Consider the following 26,766-nt stretch of genomic DNA (forward strand, 5'->3'; position numbering starts at 1 on the left):
CACATGTGGACTGTGCACTGTCTGTTCTGTAATGCTATATATAAAGAATATCTAACAGGTTACATGCCCAGTCATAGCCGACTACAGCAAATAAGTGCAAAATACAGCCACAGACAGGAGACTGCAACAGAATAAAAGAAAATGGCCAGTGACACAGCTAGCTGCAAAAAAGATTTCATTTTCAAATCTGACAAACCAGAACTACCAGTCTTGGAAATTCAAGGTGAAAATGCTGCTAATAAGAGAAGGTACGTGGAAATGTATAAATGAAGTCGGGCCAGAACACCCTTCAGATGAGTGGATATAAAAAGATCAGAAAGCTCAGAGCACAATCTCTCTTAGCATAGAAGATTATCAAATCATACATACAGTATATGTAAGTGTGAAACTGCTAAAGAAACATGGGAAGGATTACAAAAGGTAAATACCAGCAATGAACTGTATTTGATTAGGAAGCTATACCAAACCAAGCTGATGAAAGGCCATGATATGTAGGATTACATAAAGCATATCCTGAAAAAGCATGAACACCTGAGAGGTATAGGAGAAGAAATTAAAGTTTTTTTTATGTTGCAGCACTATTATTTAATGGTTTACCAGAAAGTTATGAAACACTTGTCACAGCAGTTGATGCACACCCAGATGATGAACTGACATTGGGATATGTTAAGGGCAAGCTTATTGATGAATATAAGAGTAAAACAGAAAGCATTAATAGAGAGGGTGCTTCTATCACAGAGTCTGCTTTAAAGACAAAACAGTAACATGCAACAAGAAACATTTGAATGCTTTGTGTGCAAGAAACAAGGCCATTTAAAAGCAAATGGCAGAATCTGGAAAGCTATAATGCAAAAATAAACTAAACTACAAAAGGCCAAAAGTGTGAAGGAAGAAACTGATTTTTCTTCAGATAATGAATACGTTTTTCAATCCAAAAGTAACAGTTCATCTTTGCAGGCATGCTGTGTTGATTTAGGAGCTACGAGTCACGTGATGAAGGACAGAAATTTCTTTATTCACCTAGAACAGTTTTCTTTACTTCTCTATTTCCCAAAGTGTAGCCAGAAAGATACCTGTGAAAAATGTCATGTATGTCCCTGCTCTTGAATGTAATCTTTTGGCAGTGAAGAAGCTCACAAAACAAGGCAATGTAGTGACTTTCCAAGGTTACAGTTGTGCCATTACAAAAGGGGATATTTTACTTGCAAAGGCTAAAATTACAGATGAACTGTACCAGCTGAACTGCATTGAGGTGGTTAATACTGTCAAGGAGGAAAAACATTCAAACTGCATTCACAAATGGCACAGACGACTTGGGCACAGAAGGCCTGATATAATAAAGAAACTAATCGAGAATGACTATGCAAGTGAAATAAAAATTAGTCCATGTGATCAAAAAATGAACTGCACCAGATGTATAAAAGAAAAAATGACAAGAAAAGCATTTTCAAAGTGAAGCTAAAAAGCCTCTGGACTTAATTAATTGTGGCCCAATGGTAAAATTGACTCCAGGAAAGAAGAGTTCTCACTTTTATAGATAATCACTCAAGGTATACAACATTATATCTGTTACACAACAAAAGTGAAGTACCAGAGAAACTTAAACAGTATTTGGCTAAGGTAAGCAACATATTTGGCAAAATGCTGAGACAATGGAACTAAATACACAGGTGATAATGCACAGTCAATTCACAGAAAGCATGGAATAATATTTCAAACTACTGTACCATACAACCCAGAACAAAACAGGGTTGCAGAAAAAAATAACTGTACTCTATGTGAGAGTGGAAGAACCATGTTGTTTGATGCAAATATGCCAACCACACACTGGTGATAGGCAATTATGACCACATGTTATCTCCAAAATCAACTACTAGAAAACTCCATGTTAACTGTGGAATGGAAAGACTCCAAATCTGAATCATCTACAAATTTATGAAAGCAAAGCCTATGTGCACATCCCAAAAGAAAAGTGTACAAAATGGGATGCTTGCACAAAGGAAAGTGTATTTGTGGGGTACAGTAAATCTCAAAAGGGATACAGAATTCTACACCAAGACACAAACAAGGTAACCATTAGTAAGTGTATAATTGTCGATGAAACTTCCTGTTAAAATTTCCTGAACTAACAAACGCTTCAAACTGAGGGAAACTCCATATCAGTATCACATAAACATAAGCAACAAAGATGCACAGAAATAGAAATTAACACAGACAATCAAAATACTGTAAAAGAAGAAACCAGGCCACAAGAGGCTTCAGTCAGGAAATCCACCAGAATAAAGGCGTCCCAGCCAAACATCTGTCCTATGTTGCTCGCATAGCATTAAAACCAGAGCCAGATTCATGGGATGAGATGCAAAGATTTCCAACCAATTATTGCACCTTATTTGACAAAACCACTTACAAGAAACAGATCTATAGAACTGAGATCCGAAATGGGACTAATATAAGAAGTAGTTTTTGAGTAGGGATGTTCATACAGTGTTCATAAATTTTGTGCAACAACTACATCAGCATTTAGTAGAGATATATTCCTCAACCAGTAGATGGCAGTGCTTATAAGTTTATAGCTGCATTTATGGTATACTCTGTCTTTTCTCTGAATAAAGTTTCCTTTTTGCAGCGAAGCAGAAAAGCACATGTGAACTGTGCAATGTCTGTTCTGTAGGGCTATATGCAGAATTTCTAACAGTCACTCTGCATTTTATTGCTTTTGGTTACTACCTAGTTCCTCCACCTGTCCCCCAAATTAGTTTGAGCTTGGAGAGGACCCTAGACACTAGACCTAGTCTATATACAGGGATTCGACTATCCTCCGAATTGAGAGTAGGCCTGATGCCATCTTGTCTGATCATGTCTGTCCTTCGCAGGTAGGGTTTAGAGCTAGTAGTGGTGGAAGCTTAATCTCAGTTTGGAGATAAGTCAAGACCTCATATGTTGCTGGTACATTCTTTTCAGATACAAACAAACTGATTTGAAGGTCAGTACAGGAACTTTACTAAGGATATCAGTTTAGACATGACAGCATCATGTTAGGAAATGTTAAAGAAAGAGATTTATAGAAGAGCATCACCAATACCATTCATATGAATTTCTGCAGTTCAAACATACTTCCAGATTTAAGAATTGTATATAGAATGATGATAATATTTATATTTTTACTAATTATATTGTAATGAAATAAGAACCTATTCTCTCTTTGAATCTCAGTAACTCTCCTAACCCACAATGATTAGAACATATACAATTCTTACTCCGAAGACAGTAGCAGTGCTTACATTTTAAAGAGCTTTTGTCACATTTTAAGTACCTTCATCAGGACAATGCTAGTCATATGGTATCATTTCTATTTATAATGTTTTGCAGTAAAAAATAAAATCACCTTTTCACAAGACGTGACTCTCAGATGAAAATCTGATCCATGGTGACTACTTCAGAATATCCCTCCTACACCTTCTGTTTACAGCTTTGATTTCTGACCTCCCCATTTCTTCTTTCTTAATGGGGCGGACAGGGTTTTAATAGATCCCACCGTGAAAAATAAAAATAACTGCACTTGTTACAAGTGAGCTAGTAGGATGAAGGTGCCTTTGAAAATACAAATAGGGAAGGAAAACCTATGTAGAACAAAAATAGTTACGGTGGAAGTCCTAAAATGAACACTGTAGGCCAGACTTTTATAAGGACAATTTTATAAAGTATTGAGCTAACACTTCCATGTAAAGAAGTTATTTAAAAAGTGACAAATTCTGTTTCAAATGGCAAAGGCACAGCTCTCAGATGGATACCTGTATTGGTCCTTTCCTACTTAGGTACTGTACCATGTAAGACATTTGTGCTGCCATTTCCCTGGTGACTTTTACAATTGTGTTACTCTCACCCTCCCATGTCTCCACCTCTGCAGCTAGAACACATGTCGTTATTTTGCGGGGCTGCCAGCCGATGTCTTCCAATGATATGTGGCTTACCTAAAGGCATACAAGAATAAAAAATAAGGGTAGATTATTTTTGAAAAGAATTGGTTTACTACCCACCTCCTAATCACTCCCCCGCTCAGAGGTGTTCTTATCCATTTTTGATGACAACTGTCTCCCACAGTGTTTACAGCTTTAATGCAGAAATCAACCAATAGAAAAAAAGAGCACAGGTTCCCCTGAAACTTGGGCAGACACAATCAGCACCATCTAGTGACAAAGGAAAAACCTTTGTGGGGAAGCCATATTTTCTCTAATTTTTTAATTATCTGGGCTGCATGCAATGATATGCACAGGAATAAAGACATATTTTAGTGTTATTTATTTATTTCAGGTACTTATATAGCGCCATCAATTTACGCAGTGCTTTACATATATATTGTACATTCACATCATTCCCTAACCCTCAAGGGGCATACAATCTAAGGTTCCTTATTTACACTCATACATACAGTTGCAAGAAAAAGTATGTGAACCCCTTGGGATTACGTGGAGTTTTGCATGAATTGGGCATAAAATGTGCTCTGAACGTCATCTAAGTCACAACAATGGAAGAATACAGTCTGCTGAACATAATACTACACAAACATTAGATGTTGCCATGGTTTAATTGCACATAACATGTAAACATTCACAGTGCAGGGAGGAAAAAGTATGTGAGGCCCTAGCTTAATGACTTCTCCCAGAACTAATTGGAGCCAGGAGTGAGCCAACCTTGACTCTAATCAGTGTGATGATATTGGATGTGTTGCTGACAGCCGTCCTGCCCTTAAAAAACACACACCTGTTTTGGGTTTACCGGTTTCAAGAAGCACTGTCTGATGTGAACCATGCCTCGCAGAAAAGAGCTCTCAGAAGACCTACGATCAAGAATTGTTGACTTGCATGAAGCTGAAAAGGGTTACAAAAGTATCTCCAAAAGCCTTGATGTTCATGTGTCCATGGTAAGACAGACTGTCTACAAATGGAGAAAGTTTAGCACTGTTGCTACTCTTCCTAGGCGTGGTCGTCCTGTAAAAATGACTGCAAGATCACAGAGCAGAATGCTGCATGAGGTAAAGAAGAATCCCAGAGTGTCAGCTAAAGACCTACAGAAATCTCTGGCACATGCTAACATTTTTGTTGACACATCTACAATAAGGAAAACATTAAACAAGAATGGAGTACATGGGAGGACACCACGGAGGAAGCCATTGCTGTCCAAAAAGAATATTGCAGCACGTTTGAAGTTTGCAAAAGAGCACCTGGATGTTCCACAGCACTACTGGCAAAATATACTGTGGACAGATGAAACCAAGATTGAGTTGTTTGGGAAGAACACACAACACTATGTGTGGAGAAAAAAAGGCACAGCACACCAACATCAAAACCTCATCCCCACTGTAAAACATGGCGGAGGGAGCATCATGGTTTGGGGCTGCTTTGCCCGCTCAGGGCCTGGATGGATTGTTGTCATTGATGGGAAAATGAATTCCAGAGTTTATCAAGACATTTTGCAGGAAAACGTACGACCATCTGTCCGCCAACTGAAGCTCCGCAGAGGATGGGTGATGCAACAGGACAATGACCCAAAGCATACAAGTAATTCAACAAAACAATGGCTGCAACAGCACAGAATACGCCTTCTGGAGTGGCCCAGTCAGAGTCCTGACCTCAACCCGATTGAAATGCTGTGGCATGACCTTAAGAGAGCGAATCACACCAGACATCCCAAGAATATTGCTACACTGAAACAGTTTTGTGAAGAGGAGTGGTCCAAAATTACTCCAGATCGTTGTGCAGGTCTGATCTGCAACTACAGGAAATGTTTGGTTGAGGTTATTGCTGCCAAAGGAGGGTCAACCAGTTATTAATTCCAAAGGTTCACATACTTTTTCCTCCCTGCACTGTGAATGTTTACATGTTATGTGCAATTAAACCATGGCAACATCTATTGTTTGTGTAATATTATGTTCAGCAGACTGTGTTCTTCTATTGTTGTGACTTAGATGATGTTCAGAGCACATTTTATGCCCAATTCATGCAAAACTCCACGTAATCCCAAGGGGTTCACATACTTCTTCTTGCAACTGTACACATACTAGGTCCAATTTAGACAGGATCCAATTAACCTACCAGCATGTCTTTGGAGTGTGGGAGGAAACTGAAGTACCTGGAGGAAACCCACACAGACACAGGGAGAACATGCAAACTCCAGGCAGGTGGTGCCGTGGTTGGGATTCGAACCAATGACCCTAGTACTGGCAGGTGGAAGTGCTAACCATTTAGCCACTGTGCTGCCGTTAGTAGAGAAACTCCCAGTATAGGTAGCAAAAGTCCAGCCAAAAACAGACAAGATAAAAATTAATATCCAATTAAAAGATAAAAAAACACAGGTTTTGCTACAATATTCCTTCAATATACCTTCAATCTCAAGATATCCTCAGCAGTACTGTTTCTGACTCTAAGGTTGATTTGCTAAAGGAAAAAAGGCTGTTTATTTTCCAAGAGAGGTTTCCGTTATGATAGTGAATGAAGTGAGGTGATTCTATCATCCAGTCATGTGAAAGCAAAAATACTGTTTTTTTTATTATTTTCATTGCATATGACAGGATATTTTGTACACACTGAATTTTTACCACATTCTGTAAGCTAAGGGAAAATTGGAAATGTAAGCTAAGCCAAGGAAATGTGGAAATGTCCTTCCGCAAACAAAAACTATTTAGCTTTAGTATGTTAACCCCTAAATGTCCTCAGTCTGATGGCTAGCATCTTTCAGCCTACTTCCTCTGAGCCCAGGTCATCCTGGACCCACCCTAGCCTGTGATCAACCTCTAAATGTCCTTAGTCTGATGGCCTGCATCTTTCAGTCTACTTCCTCTGAGCCCAGGTCATCCTGGACCCACCCTAGCCTGTGATCAACCTCTAAATATCCTCAGTCTGATAGCCAGCATCTTTCAGCCTACTTCCTCTGAGCCCAGGTCATCCTGGACCCACCCAGCCTGTGACTGAACAGAAGATTGAAGCAACACAGTGATGAGCTCATCTCTTCATCACTCTGCTTTCTCTTCCTGCCAGCATGATTCTTTTCAGCACATTTTTTGATCAGCAACCTGTGCTTCTACTTCCTTTTTAAACTCCAACCTTGCTGTACAAGAACTGCAGGAGACGTATAACAGTTCAAATTTAGGCACTTATACTGCTTGAATTAAAAAAATATTTTAATTATGCATTAATGGTTATACAGCTGCATTCATTTGTATTTTAAACCTGCATAGAGCTCAGCTTTTAAACTTCAATGAATCTAAAACTACAAGTCCCATGAGGCATTGCAAGATTGACAGTTCCAAGCATGACTCCCAAAGGCAGAGGTATGATGGGACTTGTAGTTTCGCAACAGCTGGACGGCCGCCAATTTGACACTAATGCACTAAGGGTTCATGTACACTGCTGATCCTAAACATGAGCTTTTGGCAAAAGCCCCTGAACTCAACTCAATAAAAGCCTATGTGTCCATGTACACACAGGTCTTTACCAGACTTTAGGAGAAGCAGAGTTTAGGGGCAGTTAAACGTCCCTCTTTTGAATGCAGACTAATCGCATTCAGGAGAGGAATGCTTTTGGGCAAAAATGCTAAACGTGGGAAAAACGCTTGTAAACGTGGCTAAACGCAGATAAACATTAGCTGTGTTTAGTGCTTGGGAGTTTATCCATGTCAATGGAAAATACTCTGGCCAATCAAATGAATTTACATCCAAATGCTAAACACAGGTAAATGCGGCTAAACGCGATACAACATTTATACGCATTTTTGCCGCGTTTAAAGTTTTCCTGCTGCCAGAAGAGTTTACCAACAATGTGAGTTCATGTGTTCATGAGGCCTAACCTTATGCCATCAATCACCTCAACAGGCAGAGAGAAGTGCCAGAATTGGTGCTGTTTTGGTGCAGTGGCCTTACTGCAGCCCATAAGAATTGTTACTGATATCCAGTCTGAAGTTTATTGTCTGATATATGAAGTATTCCAACTGCACAACAAGAACACAAAAGGTGACTATTGTAAAAATGTTAGTCGTGTTCCTAAATAAGCTTTTAGCCTGTCGGGAGTAGAATTCTGTAGCTTAGATTGTAAATTGTAATGAGCAGGGCCCTCTGATTACTCCTACAATAAGATGTATTGTGACCAGGGGCAGACTGACCATTCGAGCACTTGAGCACTGCCCAAGGGCCCGGGTCAGTAGGGGGCCCCATGAAATGCCCCTGGTACCTTTTTATAAGCTTTTTTGGGTGTGCTTTGAGTGTGTTCAAGGACACAGGGGCCCCATGATCCCCTATTGCCCGGGGGCCCCATGAGTTGTCAGTCCGCCCCTGATTGTAACTGTACTGTCTACCCTCACGCTGTAAAGCACTGTGCAAACTGTTGGAGCTATATAAATCCTGTATTATAATAATAAAAACAATCATAATGCCTGGCAGGACTGGTTATACAATGATCTGACATCAGTAAATCATAGGGAACGTGGAAAAAAAAAGATTCAGCCTTTTTATGATTTTTCTACATTTGCCAGAATGAGAAAAAAAACTATATTGAGAAGTCAATTGAAATCTGCTGTGCATTGAACTGAGTGCTTTGCACATATGCATTACATTTGGCACTACAATACATGTAAAGCGCTGTGTAAATTGAACCTGTACCAAATAAATAAATAATAACCCAAGTGACAGTTCTACCTTTTGATGTTCCATAATGACAGATGTCTTCCTTAGATGTTCAGCAGGCACATGCAGCAGCTTGGACTTCATTAAACTTTCAGCTTTTGATGCTTTTAATTCTTTATTTAGAGTGTCCTGTGATACTGTAGTTGGTGTCTTGTGTGTTTGTTGTGTGGTATATTCCCGGTTGGTTGCTTTTGTTTTTTCAAGAGATATTGGGGAATATGTTTTTTTGAATTGTGATTCTTTAAAATATTTTTCATTGTGTTCATATACAGTAACTTTGTCCATTTTCGGACATATCAATCCCTGAATGCTTGCCTCCTTCTTCTTGTTCTGCAATTCATCATTCATTTTTTCAGTGTGTCCTCTATAAAGCACAGTATGACTTTTTTTAAGCTTTATATTACTCCTTGCTACTTTTGTTTGTATCCCAACAGAGTCTGAAGGAGCTTTTAGAGTCTTTTGTACCTGACTTTTTGTTTCCTTCTGCCCTGAAGGTAACATATGTTGCTGTTCAAGATTTTTTGAGCCCTGATCAACTTTTTCCTTCTGGTTTCCAGGAGTTAATTTATGTGTTCTTTGTTTTAAGGAGGTCTGTGTGTTCATTTGTTTTGGAACATTAGAGCATTCTGAAAGTGCTTTCTGATTCCTTGATCCCTGTTTGATTTCCTCCTGCCCTCCAGAGACCGCTGCATGCATTTCAAGCGGTAGCCCAGTACTTTGTGAAAGTGGCTTTTGATTTAATGATCCCTGATTGGACATATCTTTTTCTATGGTGGTGATATGAGAATTAGCATCATGATTGCTCGGTTCTTGATTTGTTCCTTCCTTTTGTATTTTTTTGCTTTCTGAAAGTGTTCTTTGATTTCTTGATTCCTGATTGGATGCATTTTTTTGTATTGTGATGTTTTCAGCATTAGCTCCCTGGTTGCTTGATTCCTGATTTGATGTGTCTTTTTGTGTTTTTTTGCTTTCTGTAAGGGTTCTTTGATTTCTTGATTCATGATTGGACACATCAATTTGTGCGGCTGTGTTTTCAACATAAGTTCCTTGATTGTTTGATTCCAAATTTGTTGCTTCCTTTTGCATTGTCTGACTTTCTGTAATTGTGTTTTGATTTCTATATTCCTGATTGAAGGTTTGTTTCAGCGTTCCAGCACTTTTGGTGTATGTCCTCTGAATCACTGAATGGAGATGGCTTGCTTCCTTCTGTACTTCAACAGGCAATGTTTGCCTTTTTATTCTTTTTGATTCTTTACGGGTTATTTTCTTTTGCACTCCTTGTGGTGTCGCCATAGCCTGTGTAGATATTACATCATTTACTTTGGATTCCACCGGATTGTTAATTTCCAAATGTTCTATATTAATTTCACATGCACTAATCTTTTTATCAGACTTTACATTGGTTGTTTGTTGTAAGGCTGTACTAAATATCTTTGTTTGTTCTTCAATAAAAGGCTTATCATATTTAGCTTGAGTTACTATTTCTTCTTCAGAGTTGAATGCCTTTAATATTTTTCTAACAGAGCTCTTTGGGTCCTTATTTAATTCTATCCACTCTCCCCTTACATTTGTACTTTGCTGTTTACATTTTATTCCATTTTCTAAATTAACTTTATCGCTGTCATTAATTTTACTGTTGTCCTCACCGCAGGATGCACTTTGCTCATAAATAGCTTCACTGCTATGTTCATTAGACTCATCTTGCCCTCTATGACTTGAATATTTTTGCTCAATTCCTTTGCCTGCCCTAGATGCCTTTATATTTTTAGTCACAGTTTGTATTGATGTATCTGATTTTACATTTTCAAGGACAGTAGGAGTGATAGAGTTTTGATTCTCTAATTTTTCACACATTTCTAAGCACTCTTTGATAAATATTAAGGTTACATCATCTATCTCTGCATCACATTGAAGGTGTGAAATTAATTGGTCTGCTTTTGCTAACCAGTTCAAAGACATGGCATTAACCATGAACATTTCCCAGGTGTTGTGATTGTCTATAAGTAACCGTAATCTAGCTACTAAATCCCCTGTAAGAAAAAAAAGATGGTCAACTAAAAATCCAACATCATTTTTCTTTTCCAAGCAAATAGCCATGCTGAGTGTGTCTTTTATTAATGTTATCTTACCAACTAGCAATTTCGCTTCATTTTCAAAAGTCTGTCTTATTAGAGATTTGTCTTTGGTTTTACTTAAGGCTAAATTTACCATTCTTTGAAGTAAAGTATGCTTTCCACTATGCATGATGTTTAGGTGGTACATAAGTAACTTTGCCTTGAACATAAGCTCCTTTTGAAGGAGAACACACTCTATGTTAAGGATCATTGTTGGCTTGGTAGCACACATAGGTTCGCGAAGTTCATCTCTTATTTTCAGCATTGACTCTGTCAGGGCATCCACCTCTTCCTTGAGAAGTTCAACAACTTTCTGAGCTTTCTCTTCTGTAAACATCTGAACTGAGAGATCAGATGCTTCCTGTAGCCATAATGAGGCTTCACACAAAAGAATAAGACTTTTGCACTCCGAAAGCTTTAGTTCTGTTATATCAGTTGATTCAGAAATTATTAAATTATCAATGCCTATGAGGTCATCTATATATTTTGATAACTGTTGGACAGCAACTGACCACTGTATACAAATATCTTCTAGTTTTTGAGTATCAGGTTTTATTTTAAAGCATAGGACTTTTGTGAGTAATTGATTTGCAACAGCCTGGCACTTGGAGAACTTGACATGAATTTTAACAAGAGATTCTTGTTTTCCAGAAAATGTGGGAAAATCCAGATAATTATGGACACTAAGTAAATGTTCATTTAAAGACTGCACAATCACTGATAAGTGTTTCATAATTCTATTAAACATCTGGATATTGGTGCTGGCATCCACATTAGTTGAACTGCAGAACAATTGGTGAGAAAAGCTATACCAGAAACTTGCAAAGGACACAAGGTGAGTTTTAATCTCTTCAATACAATGAGAAAGTAAAAGTGCTGTTTGAATAAGTCTGCCCATGCAAACTGAGTCTGTGTCTCCTTCCTTAGTTAAGTGAGCAAGACTTAATATTAGTGACTCAACTTCTTTATACCTATGTATGTCCTTTTCAGTCATATTGGCCTGAGGAAGGCACTCTTTGATTTCTTCAAGAAAAATGCTTGAGATTTCAATAAGGGTAGAACTGTATACATTAATCTCCTTCATGTTTTGATGCTTTACTGCTGAGAGAAGATCACCTACAAGTGGTTGAAGGTTTGAAATGTGCTTTGTCTTTCCAGTATCTACAACACTATTTACAAATTCTCTTGGTCTAGTGTCTAAAGGAAGAGGTTTGCTCAGATATCCTTCGTAAGATAAGCACTTGGTAGGCTCTCCTGAGTTTTCAACATAGCCCTCTTTTACTTGATCTAATTCATTTAAATCAATTATTATAGGTTTATGACTTACTGGAACAGCCTCTGTTCTTAAAGGACTAAGCAGGTCTGGATGATTACATCCACTAACACCTTCTTTAACACTGTTTATACATTCAAACAACCTATTAATTTTCTCCAAGAAAGACTTTTGGGTTACCACACAGGAAATAGATTCAACACAATACATCATGGCTTCCCTTGTTTCAGTTACTGCTCTTTCCAGTTGTCTGACTAGAACTCTTAGGCCATTCCTGAAAATGGGGTCCTTACTTTGGTCAACATGTCTATTAATAACTTGACACAAACGTTCAGCCAGATCACATAGGTCAGCACCATGATGCTGAAAGATCTCAGGCTCCTGGCTTCTGAGGTGCTTTTCACAACGATGCCTGTTATCTTCGATCTCTTTAATAGATAAGTCTAAAAATTGGTGAACCGTAAGCATGCTATCAAAACTGACCATAAGGCTTTCTGTAGCCTGGATCCATTTCTGATAAATGTACTGTGCTTTTTCAAACATTCTAGATTCATAGCATGGCTTGTCTATAATGAACTCAACAACTTCATCCCTAACTCTGCACAAAAAATCTATAGAATTTTGTATTTCTTCTACATTTCTTTCTTGAGAACATAGAGCCAGCACAAGATTAGATATTCTCAGTAGATGTTCTGCATGATTTTGAAATGCTTGAAGAAGCTGGAAGGATTTAGAGGCAATGAGACATTGTGTGTATAAAGTTTTTCTATTGTTCTTCAGAGCAGATTTCAGTAACCTCTTTAGTGGATCCTTAACAGTAAAAGCATCTAAAATTTGATAGAATATAGTAGTAATCAAGAGTTGGCTAAGATCGCTAAGTTCAGCTTTCATAGATGCGCATTGTTGCTGTAGTTGACAATGTATGTTTCCACTACCTGAAATTTCCTGTAACTCATTGAGATAGTCACACAACTTCTTCCTTTTTTCCAGGAGATGTTGGCAGTGCTTGACCAGCTGCAGCTTTATATTTGGTCTTGAACAATCAGCTACATACATGGAGAAGAACACAATAGCTCCCACAAGGAAGTCCAGATCATTGCTGTTGATGTCTTTTATGTTTGAAATGGATAATAGTTTAAGCAATCTGCTCATTTCTTGAGAAAATGAGCCTTGCCTTTTGTTTAGTTCTTGTTTGACTGGTCCATTTGTTAGCAAACATTTTAGTTCCTGTAATGTTTTTGAGGCAAGATCAAAAATGTACATCTTAGATGCAATCATTTGCTCATTATGTGGATGTTTTATGTTGCTCTGTGTTGCTGTGTACAACATTGGAACACATTTCCTGAAGGTTTGCATTGTTTCTGATAAATGGTGCTGGTGTAACGTATCCTTGATGTCTATAATTCTTCTCTCTATCAAACTATTCACCAAGAGAAGAGCTTCTGAAAATTCACAGAAGTGTGTTAGGAGATGTGGTATGCTTTCTGCTTTGTGTAAATAATGCAAGCATTCAAGGAGCCAGTTTACTGCTTCATTAATCTTTCTCACTCCCGCATCATCTTCTAATTGAAGTACCTGTTAAAGAGCATATTAATCATATGTTATTCAGATAGCTTTTGCAGTGGTATAGAAAGGATGCATTGCATAGGAATTTAAAGGTGAACTCCAAGAAGATATAAAAAATAACACAAAAATAATGCAGCTCTGTATTTATTAATACACCATTAAATGTATTTTTAATGAAACTAATGTAGGTATATACATTTGACTTGCAGTCCTCTGTCCATAAAAGCTCAGACTGGGAGAAGCAACACATTTAGGCAATCTCCAGTGCTCCTGTGCCAACAAAAAGCATGCCAATAGGAGGAGGAAGCAGAGTGACCAAGAGATCAGCTCATCAGTATCCTGCTTCTCCTTTCACTGTCCAGTCATAGGCTGAGGGGAACACAAGTCCCATACAGTAACTGTAAGTTACTGCAGCAGATTTAAAACCAGGTCTTCTGCCCTGCCAGACAGCTTTGTGCTGTCCTTTACCAGGAAAAAGCCCTCATATATGTATTTCAACCATTTTGTTAGAGTGTTTTCCTGGAATTCAACATTTAAAGGGTCAATGGAGACTACATACCAAAATATAGTTGAGATATAGTCTGATTTAAAAATATATTTCAATAAATATATATATATACTGTATGTTGAAATGCATTTTTATTAAAAAATATGAAAAATATTTTTCAAAATACATTTCAAATATACTGTATGTCTTTAAAAATACAAATCTACATTTTTGGAATGCATTTACAAATATATGTAAAAATATATGTTAAAGTTACTTTTTTATATGTTACAAAATAATCTGAAGAATATATTAAAAAAATGTTTATATATTTTGCAGATTTTTTTCATCACAAAAAATGTATCACGTGTGTACATTTGTTCTTTGTAGCAGTAGTAGGGACAAAAAACAATAGTGTGTATTTTGCTTTTTGATCCTAACATAAGCACTGACACTAACCTCAATTAACCCCTGATCTTACTAACTATTTTTTCTTAAATTTTTCAACATACTTTTATTTTGTTTACATAGACTTCTCTAATAGCAAGGAGAAAAAAGATACAATGTATCTTTTTCTCCTCATAGGGGAGAAACTGTACAGACTGGCTATCACAGTGATCACGTGATTGAGAGCCGTCTTACTGTCAATCGTTAGTACCAGGAGATGCCAGTGACAGCTCAGTCTCCAAGCTGGGGGTATAGATGGAGTGCACTCCCACCATAAGCATATGCCATATAAAAAGTACACTTCCACTTCTGTGACGCAGTTTATATGTGTTACACCATGGTAAAGGGGTTAAATGCATACCCAATGACCAAAGAACAGAATAATTGGCCGTGAAGACCTAAAGGTATGGAATCAATCCAAGTAAATTCTTTAATACCATCAACATCTCTTAATGGGGTCTACCAAAGACCTAATGATCAGGATATCCTAGTATTATTGATATTGCACATGCAGTAAAAGTAGGAAGTGTTCAAATACATATGTAGTGCAGACTCCCTCAGGAACTGCTGGATTGTGGGATTGTTCTGCTCTTTCCAGTGGTGATCCGCCCTTAACTGGACCCAACACACCAGAAGTGGAAAAATTAGGTTGCTTAAGTAGGAATAAACCGTGTAGGGAAGTGCTCAATAAACAATTTCAACAATGGCAGGATTATGCAAATATCAAATAACAGACCAATTACAAGCATGGCAAAGTACATACTGATAGTTTCATGTGGACTGTGTAACAGCATTGCCAGAATGCAATAGGGGAGCCAAATGTCTTACTAACACAAAAATATCAGCAGTAACTGATGTAAATACTCTGGCAATGTAGAGCAGCAGTGCAAATAAAAGTGCCAATAATAATGCAGCCTATCTACTGTCTAACCAGGAGTCAGTGGAATAACAAACAAGTATGTTTGTGGTGATGCCTTTAAACTCCTATTGGAGTGTTTACCCTTCAAGCAAGGGTATTTGTAATCCACAAGCAAATGAAGGGCAATGCAGTCTACTTTAGGCAGAACTCTGCTGACGGCAGGAAATCCCCATGACAGCAACATGTTCAATATACCGAAGGGTGGATAAAACCTCTCACTACTCAGGGGCGGACTGATAACTCATGGGGCCCCCGGGCAATAGGGGATCATGGGGCCCCTGTGTCCTTGGCCAAACTCAAAAAAGCCTATGAAAAAGGTACCAGGGGCATCTCATGGGGCCCCCTACTGACCATGGTCAATCCTCCCCTGCACTACACTGATACTTCACTGATGTCTTCACAGATGCAGTGTGTCCTCAGATGGCTGTTCTTGCAGGTTGGTAGAAGATGGATGAGGAGTAGACCATAATACCTCTGACTGACTGATGATTTTGGATGAGAGGTATAGGCCATACTGTCTGGACTGTATGTGCTAGCACATATTTAGGTGGGGGGAGTCAGGCAACAGTTATCCTGCAATGCTCTGGCCTTCCTCTTTTAGCCTATGCACACACTGTCTTTGCTCATGTTTCTGGGTTCTCTCTGGTGCCAACAGGTCCCATCCTAGCCTCCAATGTTCCTCTTTCCTGCTGACAGACTGCAGCTTTCTCTCTCTGTAGACTCTGGGCTCTCCTCAGGCTACTTATCAAGCACCACAGTTCTCTGGGTGTTCCCTTCAGTCTCAGTTCACAACTGGCACTGTTTCTCCAGAATCCTCGACAGCAGTTGTCTCTTGCTCCAGCCTGCTCCCCCCCACCTCCCTGGGCTCTTCATTCTCTCCTGGGTCCATTGGCAGGGCCAGAGTTTTGGGTGGCCAATCATGTTCCAGCTTCCTCCTGGCCTGTCAATCAAACAGGAAACACAAGCTACGGCATGGCCAGGAAGATACCTAAGCTGTGTGGCTCCCACCTTATAGGAACCGCTGGCTGGGCTACACATATACAAACTTTATTCACAAATACATTTTAAAAAGTTGTCTACTATCTAGCCTAATCTTCAAGGAGATGATAAAAGATAATATGGTTGTACAACTGAGCTGTCCATGCTGATTATGTAAAAATTCTCAGTTGACCATAAATATATAACTTTAATAACCTTCAAGAGGCATAAGTATATTATTCATCCAACAACTTCCAGTTTGTCATTAGGCATCTAGCCACTATAAGATATTTAGTCCTGATTCACCAAGGGAAGCATCACATTATTCAGATAACGCTGCAGATGTAATCCATACAACCCAAAGCAGTTTGAATATGTTGCATGGACATTACTGTAGGTCACTGCAAACTATATAAACTTTTTTTATTATGATTATTATTACACAGAATTTATAGTAACCAGTGTTTGTGCAGCACTTTATAAAATAAACAGTACAATACAATTTAACACAAGAGGGCCTGCTCATGAGCACTTCAAAGGTAATTCTCATCATTCACTGTTGTCAACATATACTGCACAGGTTCCCCTCATGCTCTGGTCAGATAAGACCAAAATTGAACCTTTTGGCCTAAAAGCAAAACGCTATCTGGGTCGGAAAACTATAACTGCACATCACCCTGAACACATCATCTCCATCATGAAACATGGTGGTGGCAGCATCATGTTGTGGGGATGCTTTTCTTCAGCAGGGACAATTCTGCTGACGTGGCACCTAAAAAGCCCAAATGCTTACCTTTCAAATTGCCAAATAAGATTATCTTGCCCAATCTGGACATTTCTATTTGGATTGTAGCTGGACAGTTCTTATGTCTATGGGTACTAGTAGCCTCCCACGGCCATTCAACATGCAGACAACCATTGTTTTGTTTTTTTAAGTCAAATGATGCTTGTTCCCCCTAGATATATAAATAGTGGGTGTTTGTACACCAGTTAACTACTGCATGAACACATGGGTATGCATAGGGCAGAGCTTGAGCAGATAGCAACTGTGGAGAGACTATAATGTCATTTTAGCTAACTGTATAATGCCATGTTGGACCCTATTTAGACATTTGCTTTTAGATTCAGACTCTGAGATACTGTGGACATTTGAGGATTCTCAAGTCAGTGGTTTTCCGTCTTATCCTATGCAGCAAAATCAGAACAACTCTCAATTTTGGGGGAGCTCTTGTTTTCACTGCTCACAATGCTAAATCTTTCATATACTCTTATGTTGGACTGGTTAAGATGTGAGTCTGTGTCTGAATCTATAGCACAATCCACTCCTTACCATGTGTCTTTGGTCTATTGAGCAGAATAAACCTCCAAAGCCCAGAGAAATATTTCTTGAGAAGAGGTTCTAATGACTCATCTCCCCAAGGACATCAGGCTTGAACAGGATCTATAATGATTCAAAGGGTCTCTGTGGAAACATATTGGCATTTTTTTAATCTGTGGCCAGTGGAGTGTTACTGCAAGTCACTGACCAGGCTGACTTGCCTGCAGCATAAGCTGACTAAAAGGGTTAAAATGGAATCCTGGATATAAATTTCTATATATGTCTTTGGACATGTTTGAGATATAGAAGAGAAGAAGCTACTGGTATTAGGAAGTCAAATGGGACAGCCTGGATGATGCAAAAGTGTACTGTCATCTGGATGTGGATAACTGAGTATCAATGACAATTTAGAGATAATTAAAAATGTATTGAATAAACTGATATTTAGAATGGGGTCCTTGCACCTTAACTACTGTTATCTTTTTCAGTGTTCAAAGCCACTGATCTAAGAAGAACATTGATATAGTATGAGTGTCCTACATCGGGTGTCTGAGACTATGCAGCTGATAGCTCCTTTTCACTGGTCCTTTGAGCACTCCAAGTTGAACAGGAATATTTTTTATTTCACAGCAAATTTTAGGAGTTTACTCAGCTTTATCTAACTTTAGCTAATTAATTATAAATCAGCTTTAGCTTGACCCTGTTTGTTTCAGACATATCAGCACAGTAAAAAATAGCATGGCACAATTACTCTCCATGCATATACAATTATATTTTGTGGAAGAATGTGAAAAACATTTTTCTCACCTTCAGAGTTCCTGTTAAGATGTTTTGTGCTGCAGAGATTAGTTCTTCTTGGTGCTTTCGAACAGTAGGTTGAATATAGAGTTTCTGTACTGACAGTAGGATGGATTTTCCAGTTATCAGAAGGCTATTTGCAGCTTGCTCCATTTCCTTCCTTAGAATACCATCATCACACTCCTCACCCAATCTGTTCAGGTAAGCAACATAGTATTATTCTCTAAACATCCAAAAACGGATTTATATTTCAATATTTTTATTGAAAAAGTGAGATGCAAGAACAAAAACATAGAAACATAGCCCACCTACATGGTGAGTTGAGGCGAATAAACAGGTTCATGAATATATAGGCTCATAAGAGGCAGCAATCAGTGATGTTGTAAACAAGAAAATATAACCCCCATATGGAAGCAAATATTCCAGTAGTCAGTAAACATGGGCAGTTTCATATTACCATTTATCAAAATAAAGAAAATAACAGAAGGAAAAAGAAAGAAAAAGAAAAAAGAGGGGGGAAGAGGAAAGAAGAAGAAAAAGAAAGAGAGAGGGTCAGCCGAAGTTCCATTAAGTGATAGAGATATACCTAATCCATGGCTCCCATGTAACCTCAAATTTAGAAGTGTTATTATTAACAATACTCGTAAGTTTATCATTTATCATAATTCAATTGAGTTTTTGTTTGACCCAATCTAGCAGAATAGATGATTGTCTCCAACATCTAGCTATTGTAATTCGTGCTGCTAACAAAATATAAAGAATTAATTTAACCGATTTCTTGGGAATATCAGTGGGCAACAGGTGAATTACGGCTACTTCTGGTGTTCTACGAATATTGATTCCCATTACTGAATAAAGAAAATTAAACAATCAGATCCAAAATCTATGCACCACCGGCCATTTCCACCATATATGGAGCATAGTGCCCTCCTGTCCGCAGCGTCGAAAGCAATTGGTTGACACGGATGGGCACATTTTAGCAAGACGTGTTGGAACTAGATACCAGCGTAGAAGTGTTTTATAATTGGATTCGATAAGAGTAGTATTGATCGAAATTTTAGATATGGTATTGGCCGTAGTTCGCCAGGTGTCTAAGTCTAGTAAGCTATTTTAATCCCTTTCCCATTGAATCATATAGAATAGCTTGGTAAGTGGGTTGAAAAGGGACTCATAGATGATTATTATTATTATTATACAGTATTTATATAGCACCGAAGGGGGTGCTCAGCGCTGTAAGTTGGCGAGGGGGACAGAACATGAGACAATACAGTACAATACAATACACGAGGGGTTCAAGGGCCCTGCTCTTTTGAGCTTACAATCTAGGAGGGAGGGGATAGTGGTACAGGAGGAAGTGGCTGTGGGGGATGGAGTGGTAGGAGGAGTGGAGGAGATCGGTTGTTAGGTGAGGGTGGGGTAGGCTTCCCTGAAAAGATGGGTTTTTAGGGTGCGTCTGAAGATGAGGAGGGTAGGTGACAGTCTGAGATAGTGGATAATCGACCTTTCATCCTCCCAGTAGCCCCACAGGAGATTTCTAGAGGGGTGAGTTTACTAGTAATAAAAGATATAAGCTGATGGTAATGGAGCAGTTCACAGGAGGACATCTGAAAAGTTGTAAAAATGTATTGGAGAGAACAAAGATGAAGTCCATCCAGGTAGTCCCCAATACGCAAAAAAACGTTATCCACCATTGAAATGCAGATGGAGATAAGCCAGGAATAAACTCGGGGTTACAAAAAACAGGAGCTAATGGGGTATGTAGAGAGCTGAGAGGTTTGCGAGCCCACCATCTATCCCAGACCGTTAAGGAGTAAGATAATGTAGGACAAAGGATAGGAGGAAGCAACCGACTAGGAAGCCACAAGAGAGCACCAATAGCATAAGGATGGCAAGATAAGGCTTCAATGCCAACCTAGCGGTAGTACAAGAGAGCTGTGCCATCTGATCCACCTGAAAAGTAAATCTGAAGATTAGGAAGTCTCAAACCGCCATGCTTTTTAAAGGAAAATAGAATTGACTTGTTAACCCGAGGACGTTTTCCTTTCCAAAAACGGGTATTAACTCCAGTACTGGGTATAGACCAGCAATGGGCAAACTACGGCCCGGCGGACCTTTTAATCCGGCCCGCGGAGCTAGGCTCCTCTCACAGTCCGCCCTGAAGACCGGTGTAGCATGAAAATCTGTCTCCTATGAGGATCTGTCCCCCTCGACGTATCTGCGCATGTGCCGGAGATTGCCGATCGGCTGCTAATGCCTGAAACTGGCACATGCGCAGATACGTCGAGGGGGACAGATCCTCATAGGAGACAGATTTGCATGCTACACCAGAACGTGGGAACACGGCGAGAGGAACGCGCGGAGCAAAGGTAAGTGAATTGACACAGGGGGGACTTGGGGACTTAATATGGGGGATGAATTAATATGGGAAATGAATTACTATATGGGGGATGAATTACTATGGGGGATGAATTACTATGGGGGATGAATTACTATATGGGGGATGAATTACTATGGGGGGATGAATTACTATATGGGGGATGAATTACTATATGGGGGGATGAATTACTATGGGGGATGAATTACTATATGGGGGATGAATTACTATGGGGGATGAATTACTATGGGGGATGAATTACTATATGGGGGATGAATTACTATATGGGGGGATGAATTACTATATGGGGGATGAATTACTATGGGGGATGAATTACTATATGGGGGATGAATTACTATATGGGGGATGAATTACTATGGGGGATGAATTACTATGGGGGATGAATTACTATATGGGGGATTAATTACTATGCTTACTATGGGGGAATATTACTATACTTACTATGGATGACACATACACATCATTCATCTACTCTTGGTCCGGCCCCCGAGTCCAATATATGAACCCATTGCGGCCCTCAAGTCAAAAAGTTTGCCCACCCCTGGTATAGACTGTGCTCCAGCAATGGAATGGAGCAGGTAACTATGGGCTTCTGGATAGTTTGGCATTAAAGCAAACCCACTGTTTTGCCCTGCATTTGCAAAGCACAAGTTTGTGTTAACATTTAAGGGTTCATATAGGGCCCAATTAAGAATATTTTAGGACTTGTGAACATGGGTTTGATTGCTTGTCTCCTTTAAGCTACCTTTACAATTACCATTTACTTGTATGGGGAGAAAAGCAGTTCACACGAAAAGAGAAATGTCCATATAGTCAGAAAAATTAGGGTGGTACCTTATATTTTAGGAGAATACATTTTTTTAGCATTGGGTAATTGCACTATCCTTTTGTTAAACTGGCCCAACCATTTGCATCAAATACTGTGGGGGAAAAGGTCTTACAGAGGCTGTCTTACTTCTGAACATATTTTCTTTATTTAATCATGTCAGGGCAGAACAGTCTTCTGAATGCAGTGAGCCTGTATGCAAGAACATAAGTTGGGCCCCACTGTGGACTTGCAACAAGGGAAGAACCATGTCACACTGAAGTCTACATTCCCCCCTTAAATCAGAATCCCACCTTAAATTAGAGTCCCCTTTTAGATCAGGAGTCCCCCTTAGAGTAAGAGTGCTCCCTAAGATAAGAGTCCCCTTTTAGCTCAAGGTTCCACCGTTAGATCAGAGTCCGCTTTATGTTACAGGGTGGGAACCAGGAAGCAGAGCAGCTCTACGCAGAGGACGTTCGAGGCTGCTGTGCGTGTCGTGGAAGGGGTAGAATTTGTTTTAATTTTCTTAGGCTTATATGAAATATTGTATATTAATCAAGAGATAACAGCAGTAGCTATTTGTACTCTATATAGCTATACCCAATGGCTAAAAATCAGAAATACGAAATCAGAATATGAAATTTTAATTTTCTTAGGCTAATATGAAATATTGTATATTAATCGAGAGATTAATATACAATATTTCATATTAGCCTAAGAAAATTCACATTTCTGATTTCATATTTCTGATTTTTAGCCATTTGGTATAGCTATACAGAGTACAAATAGTTACAGCTGTGATCTTACTTTAGTAACCCCATTAAACTGTGTGACAGCAGTAGCATAGGTGCACCCTGTATTAAATGTTTATTTGTAAAATTATGATAGAAATATAAATAGTAAAAAATATAAACCATAGATAATTGTAAACTTTACCTGATTGAAATGTTAGCAAAGTTCTCTGTAGCTTTGGATAATTCTTCTGCCATCTGTTCTATGTCACAGCTTGCCACAGTATATTTGCTACCATCACATTCCAGTGCAATAACCAAGTGACAGAGCTGTACTGCCATCGGAGAAATTATCCTGTCTACAGTTTTGGTTATAAATAATGAAGTAATATCACAGTATGATGTAAAATCCATTGCGACCTATATGGTATTATAGAAAAAAAGTCACTAAATTTACCAAACAATACTTGACTACTTTTAACTGAAAGGGTAACTCCATTTTCGTGGGGAATAAATGCACCTAATTGCATATAAAAAAAAATAATATAGAATATACAATTGCGACACATGTCATTTTGTAATTGAATGTTATTAAAAATTACCTTTCCTTTTCAATCGGTACCTCTGTAATGTTATGTAAAATGCAATGCAATATGGCTACTTCAAGCTGTTCTGTACACCGAATGTGTACAGAATGCCCCCCATATATATTATTTCCTGGCTGTGTGATTGGCTTACTGATTTTCCCAGACGTCTGCACTAAGATACAAGTCAGATTTCAGGCATCCCCTGCAAAAAATAAAATTTTTGCTGAGATACTCCTGAAGGGAAATCCAGTCTAAGGGCCAGATCACACTACATGCATTTCAGTGCTCTTTTTTTCTGCATCCAAAACGCACAGAAAGTAGGTTATACGGTTGTCAATGTCATAGTTCACATCAGTGCCTGCAGTTCCAGTGCGTTCCGGTTGCAGAAAAAAAAAGTAGAACAGGCTGCATTTTTCCTGCACAGAACTGAAATGTACTGGAATGCAGTTAAAATGCATCAAAGATGCACTGGAACTCACCTAAATGTGCCAAAAATGCACTGAAACACGCATGTCCCTATTTGAATTGAAGAAAAAGAGAGAGGGGGAGGAAATTACCCGGAAAGCATGAAAAATGCAACAGAACACGCCCAAAAACGCTCATGCAGAAACGCATCTGGAATGCATCTGGACTGTATTTCTATAGTGTGAACCAGACCTTACCCTAAGTTCACACCTAAGCGTTTTCTGCAGCGTTTTCCAGACATGCAGTACAGTCCATTTAACATGATTTCCTATGGGACCTGTTCACACCTTTGCATTTTCACCCAGTGCATTTTTTTAAAGGGTCAAGGACTTTTTTGAACGGAAACAGTTGCGCTTTTGGTTCTATAGACTTAAATGGAAAATCTGCAGAAAAGCATGTATTGCGTTTTTGCTGCATGTTTGATGCATTTTTGCCACATTTTTGATGAGTTTTACCTAAATCTGCCTAGCAACAAGAAAAATAAAAAAAATATAAAAAAAAACCAAATGCAAAATGCGTGAAAACCGCAGCAAAAACTAGTCAAAAATGCAAGTGCAAAAATGCAAAATGCAACGCTAAATGCAATGCAGAAACTGCTCAAATGCCACCTGCATAGGTGTGAACCTAGCCTAAAGGAATGCAGACCCTGCAATTTTCCTCATTAGAGCTCCGCAGGTGCAGCAGCTGATTTATAATTAGGAACCATGCCCATATTCCCATTCATTTTTCAAATGGATACAGACAAACATCCATCTCTTTCTTCAGAATAACAAAAGGTATAGATCACCCAGAGGGGAATTTTTTTTTTCTCAACAAAAGTGGAGTTACTCTTGAAGCATGCAGTAATTAACCCCTTCACTACCTGCCCGTTAGTTGCTGTACCCGGCTCGTGACCTGACTACTCTCTGCCTGCTCCTCCTGTTCCTACCTGCCCGATTGTTATTGACCTGGCCTGCCTGACGACGCTTTCATTGTATGTATTGTTATCTGTGGGTGGTTTGGTTCGTTTGCACTGTGTTATGTTTTAGTATTGCACTGCGTTTATGTATTGTTAGTGTTAATAAATTATATTGTTTATAACATATCTGAAGCCTGCGTTTCCCTGCGTCAGTTCACATACCTCTGGTCATACCCTGGAGCCCTGACAACACCTAAGGGTAAAACAAATCTTAATGCCTAAGCACAATTTTACAACTTTGACATGCGTTAGTAAAACCGTACATATCATCACAACTACTTTGTACATCTAGGTGAATTATACCTTGTTTTTTTTCAGGAAAAATTGGGCTGTCATTTGGTGGTAAATGGCAATGGATATTTCCTGAATTTTATTTATTATCAAAGGAAAACTGGCCCAAAATAGTAAAAAAAAAAATAATTTTTTTTTTATTTAGTTGTGTGTTTCTTGTTACTACCATAACCTGCCACCAAAGAACAACCCAAAATAAATTTTCCAGTTCTTGATGATCGCAGCGATACCATATATTTGGATGTTGTTTGTACCCGTAGTACAGCCCAGAAACAATAGTGCGCATTTTTGTTTTTTGTTTGCCTAAAACACACTGACACTAACTGACAGTAATACCAATTTAAAAAAAAATAAAAATCCAGACCTTTGACCCTGACCTTTTGACCTTGACTCAACCACTTACCCTGGCACTGAACTAGATCAAACCTTGATCTAGGTATTTTTTCTTTGTTTTTTTCCTCTCTTTTTTAATATTTATCTTTTTTTTTTTCTTTAACAAACATTATTTTCCCCTCTATGCCAGGAGTTAGAGAGATACAATGTATCTCTCTCCTCCATTCATAGAGAAAAAAAAAACAAGGGGGCCGGGTTGTACAGTGACTGAACACTGTGATAGCCAATCAGAGGCTATCACAGCAATCATGTGACCCAGAATCGTGAGTCCCAAGTCCCAATTGTTAGAATGTGACCCGGGGCTCTCAGTGACACCGTGGTCTTTGGTGCTGGGAGAACGCTGTGTGGCGCACTCCCAGCACAAAGACAGGTACGCAAATATGCGGCCCGGTGGAAAAAAAGCCCAGTTTGTGTGACGTCGGCGTGAAGGGGTTAAAGTGTGTGTAATGCCAAATCCTTTTTTTTTTTTTCTTCACTGACTTTCTCTTTGTTGAGATCCTCCTCTATTCCAGTCCCAGAGGCACAGTAGGGAGTAAGAAAACTCTCCAAAGTAAATAGATATCCCCTCTTCTTCTCCACTGGAACAGATTTCCCAACTGGAAGCTTTTTCCCCACTTCCTGTTCCTGTGACAATGATAGAATTTTGGATTTTCCATCACTTTCTACTCTAAATTAACTTCCTCGGGATCATTTTGTAGGGATATTATATATATATATATACTGTATGTGGTGTATTCCCACGTTATTGACCAGGCCAGCATAGGACTGAGCTAGATGTATTTTACACAACAGAAGCATAGCCAAGGACTCTTTGCTATGTTAATTTTATGCAATATCACCTTGGCACTTGGGGACCAACTTGTTACATTTCAAAGGAGGTAATTTGCGAACTTGCAAAGGTGATAAAATGCAGATTGCTCAGTCAGACTTGAAAGGACTTGGTCAACATCCGCTATCTAATACATGAAAAGGGGTATTACGTATGGTAAATAACATCCTTCAAAGGGTAACTTGTTTATCTAATTAATGGTAAAAGAATGCAGTTTAGGAAATATCAGGACAACTTTTATTAGAATGTATGACTGAATCTGTCCAAGCCCAAAAGGCCCAAAAAAAAGAATCCTGGGAACTATGAATATTTTAATAAGTTTGACCCTCCCTAACTATGTAAATACTGAACTCCAGGGAAACGAAAATGTAGTGGGAGCTCCACTGCAACATTTGAAGGATAAGTTCACTTTAAAAAAAAATATATTAAATGCCCATTTTGCAGGTAAAATAATGTACATTTATTATTTTTTTTTACTTGGAGCCTAGGAAGCATTGCAGGACTCCTGCAGATTTGTCAGTGTATCTGTGTGCTTGTACCTCGTACGGACAGGCAGATACACACTGATAGGAAGAAAGAAGAAACTGCCACAGTGCTCAACAGTGCCATGGAGGTTCAGTAAGAACTACAATCCGACAGCCGTAAAGGCTGTCAGTACTTGTAGTTTTCCATTCACAGAATTTTTTAAAATATTGACAGCTAGCAGGGAAAGAAGATCCCCTCGCTAGCTGTCACTGG

At 38.8% G+C, this 26,766-nt stretch overlaps 1 protein-coding gene across 1 annotated transcript in view; it reads right to left on the reverse strand.

Moving 5' to 3' along the window:
* LOC149449415 (uncharacterized) overlaps positions 1–22,919 on the reverse strand; it is a 32,482-nt gene extending 9,563 nt beyond the window's left edge. The window contains exons 1-4 of the mRNA XM_089693247.1: positions 22,711–22,919; positions 18,584–18,767; positions 8,687–13,636; positions 3,792–3,971 (exon numbers count right to left, since the gene is read on the reverse strand). Coding sequence (XP_089549373.1) covers positions 3,792–3,971; positions 8,687–13,636; positions 18,584–18,767; positions 22,711–22,919 — 5,523 coding nt within the window. The remainder of the gene's footprint in view (positions 1–3,791; positions 3,972–8,686; positions 13,637–18,583; positions 18,768–22,710) is intronic.
* Positions 22,920–26,766: the final 3,847 nt, after the last annotated feature.

The sequence above is a fragment of the Staurois parvus genome, unplaced genomic scaffold (assembly GCF_062004578.1).
Source record: "Staurois parvus isolate SC_StPar_1 unplaced genomic scaffold, SC_StPar_1.0 ptg000619l, whole genome shotgun sequence".
NCBI classification, from domain to species: Eukaryota; Metazoa; Chordata; class Amphibia; order Anura; family Ranidae; genus Staurois; species Staurois parvus.